The sequence below is a fragment of the Strongylocentrotus purpuratus genome, unplaced genomic scaffold (genome assembly GCF_000002235.5).
Source record: "Strongylocentrotus purpuratus isolate Spur 01 unplaced genomic scaffold, Spur_5.0 spur5_scaffold_6, whole genome shotgun sequence".
NCBI classification, from domain to species: domain Eukaryota; kingdom Metazoa; phylum Echinodermata; class Echinoidea; order Camarodonta; family Strongylocentrotidae; genus Strongylocentrotus; species Strongylocentrotus purpuratus.
In genome coordinates this window covers 32058504-32083383 of record NW_022145612.1, presented here as the reverse complement: position 1 = coordinate 32083383, position 24880 = coordinate 32058504, and the positions used below count along the sequence as shown (strand labels likewise).

The window sequence follows — 24880 nt, the reverse complement described above, 5'->3', positions numbered from 1 at the left end:
AATCCAACCTTTAAAGGTACTATGTCCCTTTTGCAGCCAACCTCAAATTCTGTAGAACTTTGCAGGAATTATGAATATGTCATGTATGTCCTATCTGTGAAATTTAAACGTTAGCAGTGTCCTAATATTCAAATTATGCAAGGAAACCCGTTTACTTGCTAGACTTCACTGTCAGACACTATTGAGTGACTGACTGGCTTTTTTTCTTCTTTGGTAATAACATACATGAAAAGAGTTGTAAAGGGTACCTGAGCATTTGTCTACATCAATAACCCACTTCTTGTGATGGCCAAGATTAAACTGATTGAATCTTTGCGCAGCATAAAACATATGACCATTCAGTACAATTGTCAGAAAATCAAGACTATTACTTTTGGGCTCTATAGCCCTAAAGTCGATTTGACGACTAATGGTCGTTATTTTCCCACTTGAAGACATTTTCAAGCCCCACCTTTTTTAGGGAAGTTCTAAATTAGTATTATCTTTCAAATGCAGTTGGAATTTAACTTTTTCATTTTTTTGGCCTGCAAATGGGACATAGTACCTTTAACAGGCTTTTTAAAAGTTTGAAAGAAATTGGTCAAATACTCCAGATGGTTGTCAATGAAAGCTGCAATCACTAAATTTATGTGAATCTCACTTTGATGAATATGTCACTCTACACTGATGTCATTGCTGACAGCTTTCCTATTTGTCGTGCATTCAGATATCATGTACATGTATTTTCATATATATTTCCTTTCCAGTAAAATATCTCCCATGGCTATACCGGGTACTCAAGATTTTTTATATAATTTTGAATGTCATCCATTTAAAAAATATCCTACTTAGCAAGTTAGGACAATTAATGATGTTTTTAGTCATTATATAGTACAATTCATAAACCGTTGCTGTGCATTGTGCAAAATATAATGTGCTTGATCAGTGATGGTAAATTGATTTTACAAAATTATTTCTCGTCCATTAATGTTATGTACTTTTGATAGCATTTTCTAAGCCTCAAAGTAGGTCATGTAAATATACTGCATTTACAAAAAAACATCAAGCTCAAATAAAAACATGTCAAATTATAGGAAGAAATTCGAAGTTTTGTTGTTGTTATTGTTGTTCCTGATTTGTTTTTGAATATTGTGGTAAATACAAGAACAACTTGCTACATTAATGAATGAATATATTTAATAATAATAACAATAATACTCAGTTTTTATATAGCGCTTATTACAATCACTAAGCGCTTCCAAACTTGGAGATTATTACCCCGGCTTTAGCTGTGATGCCATTACGGCGCTCTAGCATTTCAAAGAATTAATTCCTGCCAGGTACCCATTTACATCACCTGGGTTGAGTGTGGCTAATGTAGATCAATGTCTTGCCAAAGGAAATTAGTGCCACGGCGGGTCTCGAACTGTGGGCCTTGTGATCGACAGTCCGGCAACTTAACCACTCGACCGCGGAACCTCTACATTTGTGAATTTAATTCCCCAAACCACTCTCTCTCTCTCTCTCTCTCTCTCTCACACACACACACACTTTCTTACTGATTCACTTGGAAAACTCACATGGGCGTTTGTTGAAATGTTAGGGGCATTCATGAGAAGGGAAATGGGCTCTTATTAAAAAGGAAAAGGGGCAATTATGATTAGGAAAAAGGAGCTTGTCACAGTATAAAGGGCAATTATCAGAGGTGAAAAGGGGCACTTATCTTCAAAAGGAAAAAGAGTACTTATTACAAAGAAAAGGGTACAGGTCAAAGGAAAAGGGGCAATCATCAGAGGTGAAAAGGGGCACTTCTTGCACCTGAGAATTAGAGGCGCTCACCAGTGATGAAAAGGGGAGCTATTGACAATGAAAAATGGGCATTTGTTGAAATGAAAGGGGCACTTATCAGATTTTAATAAGGGCATTTATCAGGACTGAAAAGGGACATTTATGAGAAGGGGAATGGGCTCTTATAAAAAAAGGAAAAGGGGAAAATTATCACTATAAGGAAAGGAGCATGTATCAAAATAAAAAATGGGCACTTATCGAAGGTGAAAAGAGGAACTCATCAGAGATGAATAGGAGCACTTAACAAAAAGGCAAAAGTCAATTATTACAGAGGTAAAGGGGTACTTGTCAAATAATATGTGCACCTCTCAGATTTGAAAAGCAGCAATAATCAGAGATGAAGGGGGCACTTATAAGAACTGAATGCATTTTTTCGTACGTGAAATGGGGTAATTACTAGATATGAAAAATGACACTAATGAGAATGTAAAAGGGACACTTATTGCCAAGGAGCACATGTTGGGGGAAAAGGGGCACTTAATTGTTGAAGGAAGGTGGGCACCTATATATAAGAGTTTATTAGAGGAACAGCTCTTATTATAAAAAATGGGAGCACTTCTCACAAGAAAAAGGGGCACATGTTTGAAGAGGAAAAGGGACATATGTCAAAATAATTTTAAAAAACGGGCTCTTTGTGGGTACTTAAAAGAGTGGGGCACTAGGTGCAAGCGCTCCCCCCCCCCCCCCCCCAACTCTCAAGCGCCGCCTCTGAAACGAATGCATGTGAAAGGAATGGTCAAGTAGTATACAGTTACACAACCAGTGCATGCTATTGGATTACCTTGCAACGTGTGCTTTGACGAAGAAGGAATAGAAGGAAAAATACCGGATATAATTCGGTGGAGAATAACATTAAAAGAGATATGAGGGAACGAAATATGACATACAGAGGAACAAACAGGAAATATAATTACAGAGGAGAGTCGGGAGGAGAGTGGATTGAGAAGTACTCGGGTAACCAACCCCTGTTATTAAAGCCTAATAATTAATGGTTCATGGAATAGTAGTAAATTAAATTTGCATCTCAAAGATCTAAAAGTAAACTTCATTCATTTGTCAACAAAACTACCTTCTTATCAACAAAGGAAATCTCCGTGAAGACCATACACGAACCAGGGAGGTGAGACTTTAACTCACATGCCCTGCACGAACAGTAAATTCAATAAGCTGCATTGTTCTTTTCTTTGCACGTTAGACAGGTGTGATCGAACTGCAAAGGGATAATAGTAGTCTTGTTTACATACCAACTATTTAGTAAATGTTCAAATCTTCATTGTCCTACTTTATTCTCTTCTAGATATGTTTAGAAGTATTCATAAGGATACTAAACCATATCAATTTCAAAGGTTATCTTGTTATAGTCAATCAAAACAGGTTTCTTTGGGAAAACAAGTCGAATCGATGAAATACCTAAAATTTTAGGGTCTGATTTTCCAGACCAACACAGACAACAGCTCTCTTGGCAACAAGAAAATGGCGACGTCCATGGGTGGAAAGGCGTTTCTGTGAGCTGCGACAGTGTGTAGTTTTGCACCATTTTCCAACGAAATATGTTGCGGCTGCATAGTGCTGAGTGAGGTATGGATAAGACATGTTTTTCCTTCCTTCGTACAATGTGAAATTGAGTAAGAATTGGACTTTTGGCAAGCTACTTAACGATGTTATTTGCCGATGTTTGTTTTGTTTTTCCAATCAGCACACCATGCATGGCCAAGGTGCAAGGCCACGGGGTACGGGGCGGGTTCGGCACCTAAGCTCAGCTCACGCAGAGCCACATCGGCGCCGGGCTGTGGTTGTTGTGTCCGAACCGTTAACAAAAATAAAGGCCATCACTTTTGCCTTTGAATTTAACAAAATGTATGCATCAAATAGCACTAACCATAATGCATATTCATCCTTCAATATCATAACATTTTCTATCAATCATACTTTGCCATGATTAATACGACTAGTCTAGCCCTCGACCTCTAGATCTAGACCTAGAGTAAAGGAGCCGGTAATCGGCCAGCTCCAGTTTTCGGCCGATTGGTTGGATGCAAGGTAAAATCACTCTAAAATACATCGCATAATAGCATAACACATATCCCACACAATACCATGCCAGTGTCACTGAAGAACCACATTTGCAATGAAAAATATATCCTAAAATATCACATTTTAGCGATGTAATCGGCGGTCCCGCTACCCGAATCTGAAAAATTGAATATCTTACGCGTGTCTGTAAGAAATATGGGTACCATGAAATGAGCTTTATTTCAAGTATTTTTCAGATTTAGAGCCCGATTTTGTGCTAGTCGCAAGCTCAAAAGTATCTCATCGCATGTATTAAATCAATGCAGCCGCACACCGCAACGCACACACGATATGTCTGTCTAATTCAGATTCCAACTTCCGATCACCGCTGTGCCTGTCTTCGGCCAGGCGAGCACCAGGGAGCTCCGGCGTGGGATACCTGCTCCGCCCGCTTGTACTGTACATCAGCGCGGAAACGCACGGCGCGCGCGAGCGCTTCCTATTGACTTTGTACATGCAGCCGTAAACTGAAACGCTCGGCCGATAACTGGCTCCAAAACAGTGAAAATTGAAATGAATATTGTCATGGCAATTCGTGATTTTTTTCTGGGATTCTTTTTTTGTTTAAATAATGATAATATTTGCTTCATGATTTGAACAAGAAATGATAATAAATAGGAAGTAAAGAGTCCAAAAAATAGGATTTTGTCTTAAGTGGCCGAAAACGGGCTCCTTTACTCTAATTCTGAACAGTTTATTGAATCCTTTGACTTTGTGTGCAAGGTGACAAGCCAAGGGTTTGCATGTGATTTATCAAAAAAAGTAACCCATCAAAGTCGGTCTATGATAATGTCATTTTTGTAAGGGCAGAATATGATCTACAATCAGTTGGTATGGCTTTTTATATACAATTTTGATGACATCTCTCATTGTCTCAAAGAGAATATTTCCAGACCTTGGCCTTGTCAGGAAGTTCATATTTTTTTCGGAATGGATGCCAAAGACTGGATAATTTGCTAATTTTTTGTCAATATTTTTATAATTTTGCACCCTATTCCGAAGAAAATGTTATGTTTCTCTTTATATTGGTTGTACTTAGTTGTAGACCTATCAGATTTTTGAAATCTTACAGATCTTTTGAGAAATGGATCTTTGTGCGAATTAAGGACATGCACGAACTTCTACTTCTACCTCTACGACGATACTCAGCAAAATCCATAAGTCAGGATGTAGTGCTGAGGAATAAACTATCTAGTTCTATGGTCACACTACCATAAAATTTGACTTCAAATTTACAAAGATTAATTTTACTTTCATAGATCTCCACTAATACTTAATACTTTCTTAACCCAGGTACATGTACCTGTAGTCTGTGACACAAGTGCCCCCCCCAAAAAAAAAAAAAAAAAATCAGTCATGATTGTACTTTTAACCCACGTTATATAGAAATAACCAGAAATTTCAAAAAATATTCAAATGTGATTACATGTATGTAGGCCTAGATGCCATTTGCTTTATGTTTTTTGGGATCTAAGAAAATGACCAAGCCATTGTACATTTAAAAATATTGGCACTGTTTTACGCTTTTCATGTACAGATCTCCATTCAAATGTATTGTTTAGTTTCCTTAATGGTTACAAATGATTTAAGTCAAACAATTACAGTATTGTCTCTCTTCCTCTTTTTCATCCTGATACTACAGGAGCACAAATGACTGCCACATTGCAGGAAAGTGGACAATAGGCATGATGTTTGGGCCTGTACACCACATCCCATCCCCCTACTTTTTTGATCAGAAGCAGGTTATTCAAAGGCCTAAGAGGAGACGCAAACAACCTCAGGAGCTCCCTCGTAGCTTACGTTTTGCCAACCTCAATCCTCGCCTGGCTGCCTTCCTCAGCAGCCAGGAACGTCAGAAGAAGAAGCAATTAGAAGCAGAGTCAAGTGGGGGATTCTTTTCCTCCGACCAAACGTCTTTCCTGAAGTACTCCGAGGAGGCAGGCAATAGTTTCTTTGCTCTTCAAAACACTGAACTATATCGGCAAATCTTTAGAAATAGCTTTGATAACTTAACACTTGATGGAGAGCAAACTCAGAGACAGCTCTATCATGAATCAGTGCAAGCAGCGCCAACACTCCTCGTCAAGCTCACATCCATTCTCTATCTCTTTGTGGACCAACATCTGGATCTTCCCAGGGAGTTGGTGAATAGTCTCAGCTGTGCCTATGAAGAGCTAACAGCAGAAGCACAGTTTGAGAAGAAAGAATGGCAATGTATTGAGAACCTTCCGGATGATGAAGAGAAGGAGGTAGGGGAAGATGGATTGGAGGAAGATAAAGACTTGGAGGATGGTGCTGTAGCAGAAGATGTAGATGGGAAGGAGAAAAAGAAAAAGAAGAAGAAAAAGTCATCTGGAGAGGACCAGAATCAGTCACCTGCAGATGGATCTCATGTTCCTAAATCAAAATTAGGTAAAGATATTTCAGATTGTTGATAAGTTTTGCAATTTTAGTGAAGTTTAATTTTCCTTGTATGAAGTAAATAAGTACACAATATGTACATTCTTAAAGTAAATACAGGTATATATATTGTGCATACTTAAACTATGTAGTGTTGTTAAGGTTCATGTCTGAATGTGAATGAAATTAATTAAATCATGGTGGATGTGACCTGGGACTCGTTTCCGATGCCTTTTTCAATGACAAATGACTAAAATCAGTGACAAATCTGCTGATAACCAATCAGAAGCAAGGATTTCAGTAGCTTATAACAAAAACTGTAATTTGTCACTGATGACAAGTTTTGTGAAACACCCTCCTGATGTCGGTTTGTTTCTATTTTCAGGGAAGGATATTCCTCCAGGAACTGCAAAGTCAGCTCCACCAGGACGCTCTCTTAGTAAGACTGGAAGAGATGGAAGACTTTCTCTCCTGAAGATAACCCCTGGTCTGGGCAGACGGGCTCATACTGCAGACATTAGCGGGGAAAGCCAAGATGGTTAGTATGCTACTTTACATAATTGAATTTATCTACACTTCTCTAGATACATGTACATCATAACCCTGCATCTTGAGTGTTAAAAGCAGGCTTGATAATTACCTTATTTAAATCGGTTTCCTGATTTAAAATTCAAACAAAAAAAATTCCCAATTTTCTATCCCTATTTTCGTGATTTTTCTTTATTCTTCCCTATTTTTTCCTAATTTTCTTACTTAAAAGGAGGGAATGTTGTTAGATGCCATTTTTTCCCCCCCGAATCCTTTTTTTTTTTTTTTTTACTCCAGGGGGGCGTTGATGAGGGAAAAAAAAGCAACTCACTATCACCTCTGTAAAAGGCAATAAATCTCATGCAGCTAGTGGGCAATTCCACGGTAACGGAAGGACACTCAGACAAGATTTTTGAACTTCAGGTTCATACTAAAAGAAATGTTTTATTAGTATGTATTAAACTATGGGGAACAAAATGTGTTTCAGTCAAGTGGAAAGCTTCATCAACTTCACAAAGTTTGGATAAACACTAATTAACTGGAAAAACCATGTCCATTTTTATGTCCTTCCGTTACCGAGATAATTAATATGCACATTCTTAAACTACTTAACTATAATGACAATTTTTTTGGGGAGAATTAAAGGCACTTATATAGGTATTATATCTGTACTGTTTCACATCTTATACTAATAAAACAGTTCTTTTAGTATGAACCTGAAGTTCAAAAATCTTGTCTGAGTGTCCTTCCGTTACCGTGGAATTGCCCTAGTGCATTGATACCTGTACAAAGGATTTTTCATAGCAGTCAAGTTCTTATTCTTCTGTATAATATGCATAGTGTTTTACTTTGAAGTTAGCATTTAGTCACTAAATTTGTAATTTTTACAGCCAGAGAACATCTTAATGACGTAATCATTTTATGTTTCGTACAGAGAATGGAAAGGAATAACACATTTATGTACATAAAAAGTGGTAGCCTAGATCAAGCATGTATTGAAATCTTTGGAATGATACACAAATTCTACAATATTCTAAGTGATCCTCTCCTTTTTACAACTTGAAGACTTAAAATCAGTGATCCAGATATCAGAAGAGAGGGCAGCGAGACGTTATTTGGGGAGAGGTCGTAGGCATGGTCATACAGCAGTGCAGAATCTCAACATAATTTATGGTAGACATTTTGCAATTATGCCTTTTTGCAGTTGCGTTCTGACACAGGGTCAAGAGTTTCATCTTTGGTTGGAGGTTTTGTTTTACTTTTCCCAGTCCAGGCTTTTTAATTCTGGTGTTTCTTTTTTCTTTTATCGTCTTTTAAGAAAATTATCTTTCTTTAAATTGATTTGTTTTCATAAATGAATGAAGGCATCTTTAGTTTATTTCAGATAGTGATTTTAAAGTCTGTTTTCGACAAGGATACATATACAGTTGCATGGCTACATGTATGTACACTAACATTGGTTAGGAATTTTGAAGGCATTATATAACTATGTTTTGGGTATTCAAAGATAATTACCACTACTTGTTAATACTAATGATAACAAATTAATATTAAAGTTTATCAATAACAACGTTTCCTTACCATTGGTATTGGATTTAACTTCAATTTTGCATTTAAAGTGCACTATCATTATCCTCTGTGGAATATTCCAGTCATTCATCATTTTACTAGCACACTTATTCCCACTCCAAGTTATATTTACATCCTATCAGGAAACCGATGTACACCTGGGTAAAGAGAAGCAAATTAGATAAGATTCTTGGCTCAAGGACACAGGTGCTATGGCAGGAATGAAACCCACAGGATTTGAATCTCTGGTCAAGTTATTAAGTTACATGTACAGTACACATTGCTATCTATACTTATATTCATTATTCTTATTGTTTGGTAATATGCAGACTTGTTGCTCTGTTTCTAGACGATCGCACTTTTCGGTATGAGGATATTTCCCATTTTTCAAAATTGGTTCATTGGTATGGAATTTTTGGGATTGGTTTGGCATATACATGTAACTGGTGGTTATATGATTAGTTGCAATGTATAGTGCCACTGTCACCGTGATATGCATGTCTGTTAACAGATAAAGCAAGCGTTCAACTTCTAAAGACATGTGATAGTGGTCGGAAGAAGAGAAGCACATAATATGTTCTGATGAAAATGTACTCGGTTTATTTTTCTAACACACTGAACAAACTTAGTCTTTTTGCTTGAAAACTGTTTTCTTTTACGGTAGCAAATGGATGTTAATCATTATAGCAAATCTAAACAAGGACAAGTCATTGGTTAATGTTTCACAAAGCTGACTGCGTACGTCTATGCGTTAAGTTAAAAGAGGCTGAGTATCTGCACAAGCACTGATGATATATGTGCAATTTCAATTTGTTATGACAATTAACATCAATCTCACTTATATCTCACTTCAAAGCATTTACAGAATTCACAAATGGCTGGAATTATCTATTCGTTTGTTGATTTTTGTTTTCTTTTTCAAGTTCTGTCTTTTGTTCTTCCTGGATATCTTGACATTTACAACTCTTTATTACATGTATGGTCAAAAGTCGGTGAACAGGAACATTATTGTTGAGGTCCTTACCTACATGTATTGTATTGTTGTTGTTGTTTTTCAATATTTGTTGTTATTGTTTTCTTTTTATGATTTCCAATTTATTTTTACTATTACTGAGTTATTAATCACGGAAAATGTGTAGTTCTATATGTTGGAGGTTCCAAGTCAATATGCTATATATTTTAAATACTGCAAGTTTAAATACTCTCAATAAATGTAAATGTGAATAGACAAAGAATTTGGCCTTATGAGAACCAAGTCCATGTTTGGTTTTTGTGCATGAATACATTTTATGTTTTCCCTTATTTTCTTCAAATTCCTTAACCATTAACCCATAGAATGACAGCTTAAGTTTTAGGGAGTTTGTTGTAGAGATTAATATTATAAATACATTCTAGCTGTACATAAAATATTTTTAAAGTTAATGGTACACTTTTGTTTGTTTTTTGTTCTTTCTTTTATTTGTTTACATGTAAATGTTAACTGATATGTAACAATCTGAATATAATAAATGTATGGAAGTGAAAAGTTGCAATTTTTTTTAAGTTACCCCACCTTTCCTTCCTTCACTATGGATGTTTAAAACTCTTGGTTTATGTTTTGCTAGGTGGAGGTGTAAACCAGCCAAGTTTTCTTCAAGTAATCAGTTTCTCTATCACCAAGGCTAAAGAGGAGACTGGTTGGTTGATCCAGCCTGAGGATCAAGATGATGCCGTCAGGAGAAGCATCTTGGAGACTATCATCATGAGACTCAATCAGTCATCGCAAGAAGCGTAAGTATTAGGCAGATATGTAAGACCTAGACTCTTGGTAATCCACAACTTTGTCATCTTAAAGGGAAAATTCAACATTGTTTATTAGCAAACTACTCTAGAGGAAAGCAGAAGCAAATCAGAGAGGTAGACTTGTGAAATCAGACAAAAAGTGAGATAGTTATGAGTTTTTGAAAGTTGTAATCACCATAGGTTGCGGCCCTTCAAATTGACTGAATCAGTAATGTCTCTCTGATCTACTGGTGGACAAGTTTCCCATTTGTTCAATCACACACACAAAAAGTAAAATTTCAATTTTTCAAAAAACATTTGACTCAGGAGGGCCTTTTTTATGTAGAGGACCTAAATTATATATTTTGAGTAGTGCCTTAAGGGAAAAAAAACAGAAATTAATTATATTTTTTGTCCAAGGCAAACAGGAGAGTTATCTGGGACTACATCATAATCCACTGACCAAACTGCCAATCTGAGATTTACATAGTGAACTCATATTTGAAACGTTCCTAATTTTCTTATTAATGATATGATTTTTTTTAACTTTTGGAATTTTGTTTATCTTATTTTCTGCTTTCATACAAATAACTTATGTCAAGGATTGGATTGCCCTGTGATATTTAGATATTTGAAAGACACATGGAGAGGAAGTTGTGAATGCTTGGAATGAGGAACAATTGCAAGAAATATTTGCAGAAGAAAAGCAGATGGAGATTCCACTGTCATCTGACCCGTTTAGAATTAACTGATTCAGTGAAGATATTCCATTAATAGGCAATGTCTTGTTTCTTAGTGTGTATCCAGGCTTATGTAACTTGTGATCTCTGCTACATATGCATTCAATATTATTGTCTATGATTGTTAAGATCTTCATCTGTGACTGCTAAATCACATTTCTTGATTGCGTTAACCTCCCATTACATATATCACATTAATGAATTTCCACTTGATCATGTCAACCACAGGAAAGTTGCTATGTTTGAAGCAAAAGAGAAGGGCCACACGCATCCGCTGTCTAAGCGTTATTACGGTGATAGCAAACGAGAGGCGTTGGCAAAGTACCTGAGCACCAGCAAGAAGCCAACAACCGTTGCAGTGGCTCCAAGACTGTCATCTACCAGTATGCAGAGGTTACCACCCCCTCCAAAGCTTCCCCAGCCAGCTCCTCAAGAACTCAGACCAAAGTTCATGACAGGTCTTCCGGACGGTTCAGTCACATTGTAGTATCCTTAACAAAATGATAATAATAATAATACATTTTAGAGCGCAGAAACTATCAAACATTAAGTATATATTCTATTGCGCTACAAGAGCTCCTGAAATACTTAGATTTACAGTTAATTGAAAAGATGTGCTTTCAGTTGATGTTCATTTCCTGACTTCCAATGGTAAGTCATTCCAGAGTTGTGGGGCTGCACAAGCAAAACTATTCCTCTTGTCAACATTCCAAATGCTGCATACAAACCAGTATTTGCTTTTGTTTCTTTAAATGGTGATACAAGAATTATATGAATATGTAATTAGTTTAATGATGAAACTTTTATGAGCAGTCAAACCTGTTTTAGTGACCACCTGACCTGTATAGAATGATCACATTTTTGGTTACTCTTGAATATGGTTTCTCATTGAAACCTGTACATAAAGACCACTCTTCAAGTTTCCCTTGAGTGATCGTTATATACAGGTTTCTCTGTATTTTTATTTGGCAGTATGTCATGCATTTTCCATGGACCCTAGCCCAAGATCTTGATATTAAACGTGGGGACTGTTGTCAAGAAATGTCCAAACATGTTAGATACCTTAAACCTGTATTAAAGAAACATGTACATAAAGACCACTTTTTATAGGTTTCACTGTATTTTTATTCGGTATATCATGCATTTTCCATCCATGGATCCTGGCTAACGATCTTGATACCATGGGGACTTTTGTCAAGAAGTTGTCAAACCTGTTAGATACCTTAACCTTCCCTTTACCAGCTATCCATCAGGTCGCGTTGCAATCCTCACCAGCCCATCAGGGGAACACAGAGTAGGACATTACACACACGTGTATGAGGATGACGAAGAGAACTCTTACCTTGCTGCATTCACACCCACGGGTCGAGGGTGTATCTGTGATGAGAAAGGAACCATCAGGTAACAATAGAGATAATCACCCTGTTAAATAGAGAGCCTTACTATCTAGCCCTTCTCTTATACTTGACACTAGTAGACAATGATTAGTAGACTAGTAGATGATTTAATCAGAGAACCCGGAGCAACAGAATATAAAATGCTGAAATGGATTGCTCAAGACCAAGGTACTTGGAGAGATACTTGGTGTAGACTTCTGATTAGGTCACTGAACCAGTCATAAACTGACAGATCACTATTGATGAAGTAGACAATTGGTTTGCTTGAAATGCAGTAAATGTTCTACAATTTTTTTGGAAGTGTTAAATAGAATTGACGCTCGCAGTCTTTTTAGTCAATTTTCTTTTCACAGTGTTCAGGAAATTTATAGCAATATGCACGAGAAACTACAATCTTAAATGATGTTTTTACACTGTTGGTCATATCCTTTTACTGCACAAATTACATGAAAGAGATGATATTTAGAACCTTTTTTTCGTTCTCTAACAGGTTATGGTGCACCGAGAAAGGAGGCATGATAGCGGACGAGGACGGAGCACTCACCACCAAGTGGGAGTGGCCTTTGCCCCACCTCAGGCTTCACAATCCGGTGTCGTACAAGGTCAACGACCACATCACCTTCCGCTGTGTGAACAGGGCAGGGGTCTCGCTGACATTCACCTGCCACAAGGAGACGGCCAAGATCCATATCGGTCAGACCATCATGGCCACAGAGCCTCAAACACAGGAAGAGATGGTAGGTTAATGAGCATTTTTGAATCAGTACTAAGGAGGCGCGATAGCTCAGTTGGTAGAGCAGTGGTCCAAGGCGATGCGCTAGTGCTCTTTGGTAAGGTATTAATCATCATTACCAGGGAGTGTTTCACAAAGATCCTAAGTTGAACTTATCTCTAAGTTGGACTTAACAATTATTGAAAGCCATTAGCATCTATGAAAATATTTTGTGATTTAAAAGGCATAAAATATTGGTTCAAATCATTCATATTTTCTATCATCAAGGAGATTTCATGTTGTTGATGTGGAATTTATAAAAAGTCTAAAATACTTGAATATTTTACTTTTTAATATAATTTATGTTAAGGCTAGATAGAAATGGCTCTCCATAACTTTTAAGTCCAACTTAGGATCTTAGTGAAACACCCCCCAGTTGAATGAAGGACAATGGTTCCTTCTTGAGTACACAATAATCTTCAACTCAAGCTTAATCTCTTGATTGTATGAACAAAGTTTCAAACGATTAGGTAATTTGTAAAAGAGAAAGCAATGATCAAAATATTTTGAAATTTTTAAGAATTTGAATATTTACACCTCCTTCTTGCTATTAAAGCACAATGGTATTTTATTATTATACAACCAGAACAAGATTTAAGTATGACAATTGCTGTGTCTCAAATCAGCACACTTCCAGTAGGGATGACATGCCTTTAATGAGTTTCCGGCCTGCTATCAAAAAGAAGGGAAAGGCTTAATCAGTTTGATTATCTCATTTAATCCTTGTTCATAAGACCCCCAACCTCTCTCCATTTAGAGATTAGAGGCATCAACTGTTTCTTTGTTCATACAATTGATAGATTAAGCTCTGTTCCTTTGTTCATACAATTGATAGATTAAGCTCTGTTCCTTTGTTCATACAATTGATAGATTAAGTTTGACTTGGAGATTATGGTTTGCTCAAGAGGGAACTTTTGTCCTTAGTTCAAAAGAACTTGCATTCTCTTGATATCACCTCACAAAATAGGACTTATCATCAGGGAACTCTATAATCTTCATGTGATCCATGCATTGTGAACAAGGGGATGTAACCAGTGGGCCATCCAGCAAGTCTAACTCTCTCTATAGGTTTCCTTTACCCTGAGCTTGTGGATTTTACTCCATAAACTGCCAATAGGCTATATTCATAATGTAACAAAATTTAAAATTAAATGCCTCGATGCAAATTATTTCTTTCACATGTTACAAATAATTTTATTTCAATAGTGAGAATGCAAATTGCATATATTACATATTGTTAAGTAGGGCAAGCCATAATGTTTGTCCTACCTAGCAACAACTGATGTAGGCAATTTGAATTCTGAATATTGAGATACATTTATTTGTAACAGCTGAATGAAATAATTCCTAATTTGGCGCTTCACAAAGGCATACCGGTATGCATAAATTCGGTTACATTAAAAAATAGCCTATTGGAGTTTGAATTTAGGTCATTCTACAGTTTTAGCTAATAGCTAGCTAACGGAGGGAAGTTTGCACATTGATATTTTGTTGTGAAACTCTCTATCAATGGTGTTTAGATGTAAGATGTGTAGCTAGGCACCAGGTTGGATGCTTTTGTGCTACGTGTGAATTATGTACAGTACATGTACGTGCAATATGAGAAGGAAAGGTCATTTGTAGGTACTTCATTGACAGTCATTAGAGAGTGTCTATCAGATTTAAAGTATAGTCACCCAAAGAATCAAAAGTGTTTTGAATTGATGCAAAATTCATATCATTGCAAAGGGGAAGCCTTACTGATCAAATATAACAACTTCCCTCTTCAAAATATGTTTGCTTTTGGGGCCCACAGTAATCATTTCTCAAAAATTTTAATTTTGAGATCCAGATTTTCTGCCTTCAGCGGTCCTCCGTAGAGCGTCAAGATTCGGTATGTCATATGCGAGACACAGCTAGACACAAAATTGTATTTTACGCCTCACTATAATATCTGTTTGATTTTTCAGCGAATTATTCATGTTTTTCAAGAGAAAATCTTTCCATCCATATATAATTTGTCTATAATTAACAGTTGTCATGAATTTTTTACGGGTGACTACTTTAAGTTTGAATTTGTTTTTATTACTCGTTGATCCCAGGGATATCTGATGTTGCCCGAAGACACGTACACATCTGCAGCAGCCAGTGAGAGCCACGCCCCTCCTCCACCCCCACCCAAGCGTAAGAAACCTAAAGATGTGAACGTGTTAAAACGCGTCCCTAAACCCAAGATAGTCATCAACCCCATGGAGGAAATCATGAAGACGTTAGAGCTTCCTAATATAGGAGAGCATGGGATCCAAGCAGAGAAGGAATTAGATACACTCAAAACAAGAGCAAGGTAAGGGTTGTAGTGTTAGCCTCAGATCATCATTACATTTTCTAATGGTTAATTTTTGAACTATAAACTCCCTTAGATTTGGAAATTGTGATGAAATCTTTTCTTCTTTTTAAAAGAATATTTTGGGGATCAGATTTCTGGAAGAAAAAAAAGGTTTAGGTTATTTGATTTTGGAATTATGATGACATTTTTTCTACTTTTGTTAAATAATATTTTGGGGATATGATTTCTGGAAAAATAAATTTAAAAATATTTAGGATAAACAAGTAAGGGAATGCCATTACAATTATGAAAAAGCCTGTGTGACAAGGCCTTTGCCCATTTATCCTGTGATAGGGATATTTCCCCTTGAAATTTTGGTCATTAACATTACCTTAAAACTTTGTTGCAAAACGAAATGTTTCAAGGAATGATGACATCAATTCATTTCTATTTACCTATAGACCAGAAGGTAACTCAACGCCTTGTTTCATATGAAGTCATTTGATACCTCTTTTCTCCCTACATCAGATACCTACTAGATGAATGGATGGATCATTACCGTATGATGCTCAACGTCACCAATCCTCAGCTTGCCCGGGTAGGAAGCGCAGTCATCGCCACCAGACACCGAACCCGCCTCATCAAGTCAGCCAAGCCCATGCTCGAGTCGGGACCAGATCGTCCACAGTCAGCAGCAGCAATGGACTTCTTGCCCCGTCCCAAGCTACCCATGAGGGCGCCCTCTGCCCCTGCCGTTGGTCGCCTGCACGTCTCCAGACCTTACAGCACCATGTCAATGCCTTCGGAACAGCCCAAGAAGGACGAGTCGCAAGGGAGACAGTCTAGAGTCAGGATAGAAGTAGATGGAGTCGATCAAGGTTACTACTCGAGGTACTCCAGAGGAGGGTCCACACTCAGCAGGTTTGTATTCATGTTTGTCCATTTTTGCAGAACATCATTTTTTTTGCAGTATAGGATACCTTAGCTTTATTTCTTAGAAAAAATACTTGAATTGAGCATTGAGAACTCATTCAGAATACTTATTATCACAATTTCTTGAGATATGTTTTTTTTTAATGAGTATATAGATTCTTGTGATCCCTCTGTTTGGATAACTCCCCCTGAGACATTACAAAATTGGGTGGTGAATTATCCACATCACTTGTTAAAGATTGTACAGGGTGATGCATCTGATTACTTCTTATTTGCATATCTTACAACTTATAAGTATAGGTTGGGTTGTGCAGCATCGGAGCACATTTGATTAACGTTTTTCAATCTTTTAGGTTTGACTATGTGTATCATGATCTAAACTTTTTCTTTTCATTCAGAACCACAAGAGTGAGCAGTCCACAGAGAATGATGTCGGGAAAGACTTCTATCGTAGAAACTGAAGCGAGTGGAGACAAAGCAAGAAGATCAGCTCCATCTATAGGCTGCCCAGCGTATCCTTTCACAACTTACTCATTTTGACCAATGTTTACCTTTACCATATCTTCCTGAACCAAAATATGGTTGACAGTGTTATTTTCATGTAGTTCTTTACGGAAAAAACTATGAGCCAGAAATGTTACTATGATGTTCGCAAGTTTGTAGTTCTCTCATCTCTTCTTGAATTACATTAAAACTGAAACTTTCTACTCCTGTACCAAAATACAGGTTTTGTTAAATTGATAATGATCATGTTGCGTTCCTTGACCCCTACCTATCGTTTTCAGTGTCTTAAGAGCCGAGATGCTAGGAGACACCGCAGGGACATGCAAGTGCAGTCGTCATCGTATCCCTGTCATCACAGATCTAGAGCTGGATAAGTTCTTGACCACCCAGGTACCTCGTGAACAGCTGATGGTCTTGTGTGTGGTTTCGTCCATGTTCCCTGGAGCTATGCCTTGTGGTGACATGCTGGTTAGGCTCTATGAAACCATGAACAGAAACAGGACAAAACCTTGTTATCAGGTAATGCTATTTCTTACCCACTCTGTCTTCCTCTCCCTCTCTCTCTCTCTCTCTCTTTCTTTCTCTCTCTCTCTCTCTCTCTCTTTCTCTCTTTACAAAATGAAATATTATATCGATGCCATTGTTTTCATCGTGCTGTTTACAACTTCTCCGACCTGCTGTATTTTATTGAATTCTGTAGTAGAGGATTTATTTAGTTCCACTGATGGTCTGCTAACTAGGAGATTCCATTTTTATCAGTGCAATAGGTGATTATTACATCATGATCTACTCCTCAAACTCTCAAATTGTTACCAGCAGTTGTTTACTACAAGCATTCACACTGTACTTCTTTTTCTTTGCCTAAATCAATGAAAACTTTAATTAGAAGTGGGCGTGATTTAGCAACCTCAAACTTTACCTTTCCAGCATTGCACTGAAGAAAGATACAATATTAATTGCAGATTGTGATTCTCAGTTTCTGGATACAAGATATATGGCATGAGATTTTGTGCTTGTATTGATGCTGTTTCTTATTAGTGAAGCCCATACCTTTACTGTACTTCTTTTTCTTTGCCTAAAATCAATGAAAAACTTAAATTAAAAGTAGGCGTGATTTAGCGGCCTCAAACTTTAACTTTCCAGTATTGCATTGAACATGGAATGTTAAGTGCAGATTGTGCTTTTCAGTATACTGTATTCAATATACAAGAAGATATATGGCATGTGATATCATGCTCGTATCGATGCTGTTTCTTATTAGTTAGGACCTTACCTGTCCTTCAGTAATTGATTGATATTGTTTTTTGTGTATGTCTGTCTAGTGTCGAGGGGACAGGTACAGACTGTTGATCTATGACACCATCGCTGCTGTTCAGGGAACGACCAACAAACAACCCGAGCTCTACAGAAGACACAATGCAGTACCAGGCATGTTTATGGTGAGTCTTTTTTATGTATATATCTTTAAGGAAATTATACAGCTGTTTGGAAGTGTGAGTTTGTTGCTGTTGTTCGTTGTTTATTTAAATGTTATTGTTATATCGCTGGTTTGTATAGGTTTTATTCTGCTTGGGTCTAATTTCATTCTATGTATTAACTTTATTTCTCATCTTGCCTTTCTCTCCCTCAATTCTTTTTCCTCTCCTTCTCTGTCTGTCTCTGTCTGTCTGTCTCTCTCTCTCTCTCTCTTTCTCTCTCTCTCTCTCTTTTGTTTCTCCATGACCCAGCTGTTTATGTACATGTATCCTCTCCCTCTTGTTGTTGTACATGCACCAATATTCAATGCAATTTATACATTACAATGGGGTCGAATTCACAAGATCTTTAAATAGATCTTTAATCTGATCCCTTCTCAATCGATGTTACTTGTGCTTCCAACTCCTGATTTTACTATGTCCATCTTTTAATATTCATCATATGCGTTCATACGCAGTTTTATGTATCTGTTTTTTATGTACTGAGTGAATAAATGAATTGAAATTGAAAAATTGAAATGTCAACAAAAAATGAGAGAAATTAAATAAATGTATTTTAGTTTTATACATGGGATATATAAAGTTGCCTATGTAATAATTAAAAAGAATAATATTTTCTATTTTATTTGAAGATCTATGGTGGAGGTAAACTGCTCTTCTGTGACCATATCTTCAATGGTTATGGCAATGCAAGGAAAGATTTTCAAAAGCAACTCTCAAGAACACTCAAAGAACACAACATGGGCCATTTTCTACCAAGAGATTTCAGATTCAGGTAAGTATCTACCTTACTTCTAACAATTAATTAAAACTTTGCTAACTGTAAATGAACAAAGGACCTGTTCTCTATAAGGAAGTGTTTGTATAATCCCATTTTTATCTCCTCGCCGACAAAGTTGGAGGGGCTATAGTAACGCTGCCGTCCCTCTGTTCGTAACAAATCTGGTTTCCGTTCAATACTTTTGTAATGTTTGACAGATTTTAATGAAATTTGATACGAAGGTACATGATATCAAAGCACAGTCTTACTTTTATTCAAAGTATGTAAGTGAAAGGTCATAGCTCATTAAATATGAGAAAACACCTATTTATATATGCAAAAATGTGGTTTTCATTCAATAACGTAAGTAATGTTGTTGAGTATGTACTTCAAAGGTCATTAAATGTGCAAAAATTGCTAAATATAAACATTTGTACCAGGCGAGGGGATGTTACGCTTTGCTTTGACTTGTTTATTGTATGTCTGTACGGATTTTATCTTTACTCATCTTATGTAATGACTTGTGATGGAACTCAATGGATTCTAAATCGTCCATCTGTTGGATTGAGAACGGGCTGTCAATCAATTGGGGAATTGGATTCAACTCAGATCTAGCTCATTAGCTTAATAGTCAGGGGTCATTTGCATTTGATGCTGTCATGTTCTGTCTCTGGATATAAATTGAGCAATTAACAATGATGTTTTAATCTAAAATATGTAATAATAAAACATTTTCACTAAAAAAATTACTCGAGAGCTGACATATATCTCCATAGTATTTCAGGGTTCATTCTGCAATGATGAACAAATTAATTATTCATGCTAAAAACCTTGATATATTTTTGACTACTCCCTGCAGTGCAAGCAGGGGTAAGCATGGTCCAAGGTCTGCTTGGGGAGGAGAGATAGGAGGCCCGTACCGACAGTCCAGGAAGGAAGGCGTGGCCTTACCGGGACTAGAGGATCATACTACCGGTGTCGTCCAATCAGCATCAGTCTCATCCCTTGGGAGCAGTAAAGGGCATTCCTTCAGTAGTGTTATACTTCCTCCCAGGCCACATACAAGTGGAAGGTGAGCTCTATCAGTTCATGGCATTATGTGGGGGGCGTTTCACAAAACTTGTCACCAGTGACAAATGACAGTTATTGTTATAAGCTACTGAAATCCTTGCTTCTGATTGGTTACCAGCAGATTTGTCACTGATTTTTGTCATTTGTCATGGAAAAAAGGCTTTGTGAAACGGGTCCCAGATCATATACATTACACCTGCCAAGCTACACTGCTAACTCCTTCTTACTTATCCCTATAATATTCATGTAAATGACTCCCCAATAATATATACAAGTATTCATAGTTATTGACTAATTCAAGTAAACCAGTTTGGAAGTACTGTGGTTTCAGCCTCAGGACCCATTGGGTAGTACATTGGGTAGTCCACTTTTTTTGGTGGACAGTTGCTAAAATCGATTTTGATTTATCATTATTGATTTACCAATAGAAGCCATCATTCTTGTTATGTAATCTTTTGGTATTCAACAATGGAACACTGTATTTAAGAGCTATGACACATTTAATCATATTTTTTTCTTATCAAATTTCTCTTTAGGTAGGTACTTATAATTGCTATCAAAAAAGAAATATGGGCAGCGTTTCATGAAACCGTCATAAGTACAAGTTCAACGACATCTCATTGAAATGCATGTCGGACATAATACCCACATTTCAGTGGGATGTCGGTGAACTTGTACTTATGACAGTTTTTCGAGACGCTGCCATAGTATCATTGATGATTATTATGGAAGATCATCATCACTTATAGAACATTTTGTTGTGTTGTTTTTGTAGATACGTTCAGACAAGGGCAGAAAGCGTCATGAGAAGGTTGCCTCCTACAAGTCATCTGGTAGCCTGAGACATTGTATCTGAACAAAACCCTTGAGCTTTACATAGCTGGTAGATTTGAAAATGAACCTTGCACAGAGGGCAACCTACTAGGAGTCATCAGTCAATCCAAGACATGGTTCTTTTTTGGAATAGAGCTTCCTACAAGGCATCTGGTAGCTTAAGACATTGTCTTTGGACTAAAACTGGCAGCTGTTAGTGTTGGAAATGGACCTTGTAAAGAGGATGACCTTCTACAAGTCATCTGTTAGCGCAAGACATGGTTCTTTTTCAAGAGAAAGCTTTCTACACATCATTTGGTAGCCTGAAACGTGGACCTTGTAAAGAGAACGACCTTCTACGAGTCATCTGTTAGCGCAAGACATGGTTCTTTTACAAGAGATAACTTCCTACAAGTGTTCTGGTAGCCTAAGACACCGACCTTGTACAGAGAACAACCTTCTACGAGTCATCTGTTAGCGCAAGACATGGTTATTTTTCAAGAGATAGCTCCCTACACGTCATTTGGTAGCTTGAAACATGGACCTTGTACCGAAGACAATCTTCCGCAAGTCAACGGTTGGTCTAAGACATGGTTCTTAGACTCACAATGGTTCAGGGGATAATTCCTACAAGTCATCTGGTAGCCTAAGACTACAGGGTTCGTGTTTAGAGGATAACCTCTTACTGTGGTAACCTGAGACAAGGATAACTTCTTAGTGTGGAGTCTGAGACACAGTCATTGCTTTAATAGATGAGAGGCTAGCATAAAACGTAGTCCTACCACAAGATACTCGGTACTTAAACACATCGTCTATGTTTCGAAGATAACCTCCAGCAATCATCTGTTAGCCAAGACAAAATCCTTGTTCAGTAGCTAGCTTCCTCCAAGTTGTGTGTTAGCAATAAGTCCATATTGAAAAAATAAGTACTATAGTGTGCTTGGAATAAAAAATGAAGCATTATGATTGATGTAGCAGAGATAATCATCTTGTTGTTTGGTCCCGTCAGAAGAATTTCTCTCTTAAATTGAAAAAAATATATATCTCTAAGATGAGATACATATATTACAAAACATAAGGAACAGGTTTCTCTGTCCAAAACAATATTCTAAGAAATAAAAACTTCCTCTTTATAATTTATGTGCTACCTTAATCAGACAATAATTGTTGATGATGGGACAGCACTTCTGATATCAGTATTTCGTGGCTTGTGATATAAGAGTATAACCAAGATTCTTATTTGAAGAACACAAATAAAAGCCTTCCAGTTTCATGATACAGGGTTTTAAAGAATGAAGTTCTGTTGTTACTGAGAATATGTCACTGCAGTATATAGCATATTTATATCTTTCACCATATGTCTTATCACCGGTCTGGGATTGCAATCCCTTAAATTCTACAGGATATTGTCTGTTGTGTGAAGATTGATCTAATGCTCTGTATGAGATAAAACGTACAAGTGTGCTATAATCCAGTGGTTTGTATGCATATGAATAAGCCACAAGAAAATATTTTAGATTATTTTTTACAATATACATAGTTCTATGAAATCTGCAACATCTTCATGCCAAATATTTGTACCATATTTATGCAAACTAGTCATGAGATATGCAAATTATGTAACCACATGTCACATGCCATGATCACTGTGAAGTTCAATCCTATATCATGGAATTGGTAGAATCCATAAAGCTTTGTATTACATGCACGTTGCTTCCAGTCAGCGGTAGATGTTTTCATAGGAATAAATAGCAATAAATGCTAACGAAAATGCAGATACAAGATGAACTTGTAAAAGTCAGAGATTCAGAGTAGCAAAAGTTTGAAATAAATCGAACCAACAATAAGAAAGTTATGAATGTTTGAAATATGAGATCACTACAGCTATGCAAATCTCAAATTGGCAATTTTGACAGTAGATTATTATGTAGTGACGGATAACTTGCCCATTTTTCATGGACAACAATATCACTAGTTTCTGTTTTTCTCCCAAGTGCCTTATTCCTTGGGGCACTAGATTCTCTAAAAAGAAAAGACCATTCCAAGTCGCACATTTTTGAAAAATTGAAATTGTAATCATTTTGTGTGGTTGAACAAATGGGAAAAATGTCGGCCACTACATCACAGCTCGCCATTACTGATTCAGCCAAATTGAATAGCCCATACCTATAGTGATTCAACTTTCTCATCTTTTCCCATTTCATTCAAAATTTCATCAGTTTACTTCTCTGACTTTTTGATTGCACTCAACCTTATTTGTATTAAAGAGCTATATTCTTAATTGATTGGTCATTCAATTTACTTTATAGAAACTTGATTTCTTCATAATCAAAGTAGTACGTGTTCCTTATTATTTAAATTCTATGAAATTTAAAGAAATTAGTGACATAAATTGTATTCCAAATGGCGGCTGCCTATGATTGTACCAAGTAATATATTTTTGTTTGGATCAGCTGCTATAGGAGAATTGCAATAAATAGCAATGATGATCTTTGATAATATGATGCACTAGAAGTCACGATGTACGATATACGTGTATATTTATCTTTGAATCAAGAAGTTCAATACATTTTTATTTCATAATTCCCATTGTAGAATATGTATATCTGAAAATAGTGTATTTTTATCAGACGCATGAGCATTCCTTTGTACCGGTAATTGGAAAGTATGATTGGTTGTGTAACATATTTCTGTCTTTGTCATGTAATTTTAAAAATTCATGACTTTTTGTGAAGCAGGTTTTGAATGGGGTGAACATCCAAAGTGTCCGGATAGATGATAAATTCAGGTTGATTAAATGAATATACTTTTTTTTTATTTATTAAAAAAAAATTATATCCAGAGAGGATGAGCATTATTTGCTCCAGGTTTATGTTTTTCAGTGTGTGCATGGGTAGAACGGATTTCTTGTGTGATTTTATTAGGCATTGATATATGTATGACCACTTGGCAGGTAATGTGATTTATGATATGGTCTAGTACATGTAATACCTTGTTTTGCTTGCTCTGCCTGTATGGGATAAAATATTGATCTTTTTTTTCTAGTAAACAATACATCATTGCAAATTTTGAATGAGATCTGATCTACAAACCGATTTGTTTTCACTGTAGTAATTGTAAAACCCATTTTTATGTTGGATGTGCATTCAGTAATTAATACAATTTTTAGATAATAAGAAATTTCAGTCATAGTTATGAGGGCATTTCTCAAATTGTTTTGATGTTGCCAAACATAAACTTATCTAATATATATGCATTGTCCATTTCATAAATTGTGAAATCAGTGATTTATGGGAAAGAGTGCTTTCTTGGAGCTATTAAACCGTCCATTTTAAAGGTCTTTCAACAATCAATTTTGTATATGACATGATTTTGTTTTACTTTTTCAAGACGGAAATAAAAAGTATAAATGTGTGTAAAGGGAGAGAGAGAGGGGGGAGAGAGAAAAAGACAGAGAGAGGGAACAGGGTAAGGATAGAGAGGAAGAGAGTGTATGAGAAAGAAAGAGAGGGGGAGAGAATATATAATCAGAGCATAGTAAAGCAAAGCATATTAGAGAATGCACATGGAATGAAGAACAAAGACGCATCAAATGACACAAAAGGATAACATAAAATAAATAGTTCATATCAACTAATATATTACTAGTTTGTTTCTTCTTCGTGTTTTCATTTATTATTGTTTTATTTATATATTTACTCACTTATTAATTTACTCATTTATTTTATTTTGTAAGTTTGTATTGTGGGGGGGGGGGGCTGAATTGATTGTACTATGTAAAAAAGTAATTTCATTGTCATTACATCAAGTATGAGAGACGGCAAGTGAGAGAGAGAGAGAATGGGGGTAGTGGAGAGAATGTCAGATGAGCTAGAGCAGGAGAAAGCTCACGTCGGGTGAGCTCACTGGGGATCCAGAATGGATTTGCACTCCATTTTGTCATCGATTTTTC

The 24880-nt window shown here is 36.6% G+C and overlaps 1 protein-coding gene across 2 annotated transcripts; it reads left to right on the top strand.

Annotated features, from left to right (window-relative positions):
- Positions 1–3272: 3272 nt before the first annotated feature.
- LOC100891346 lies at positions 3273–21635 on the top strand. 2 transcript variants are annotated; one of them, XM_031000346.1, is made up of 15 exons: positions 3273–3405; positions 5543–6312; positions 6686–6838; positions 10002–10167; positions 11127–11384; positions 12141–12299; positions 12786–13032; positions 15149–15390; positions 15901–16293; positions 16704–16817; positions 17091–17328; positions 18132–18248; positions 18917–19059; positions 19904–20116; positions 20891–21635. In XM_031000346.1, exons 2-15 carry the CDS (start codon positions 5586–5588, stop codon positions 20955–20957), a joined length of 3237 nt encoding a protein of 1078 aa, XP_030856206.1. In that variant the 5' UTR covers positions 3273–3405; positions 5543–5585; the 3' UTR covers positions 20958–21635. The 2 variants fall into 2 exon arrangements, with proteins under 2 accessions (XP_030856206.1, XP_011681226.2); XM_011682924.2 differs by having other exon boundaries at positions 3273–3452.
- Positions 21636–24880: the final 3245 nt, after the last annotated feature.

Coding starts and splice junctions, on each gene's coding strand:
- LOC100891346 (XM_031000346.1), top strand. CDS start 5,586: ATGATGTTTGGGCCTGTACACCACATCCCATCCCCCTACTTTTTTGAT. Junction 6,313..6,685: donor TGTTCCTAAATCAAAATTAG/GTAAAGATATTT, acceptor TTCTATTTTCAG/GGAAGGATATTCCTCCAGGA. Junction 12,300..12,785: donor GATGAGAAAGGAACCATCAG/GTAACAATAGAG, acceptor GTTCTCTAACAG/GTTATGGTGCACCGAGAAAG.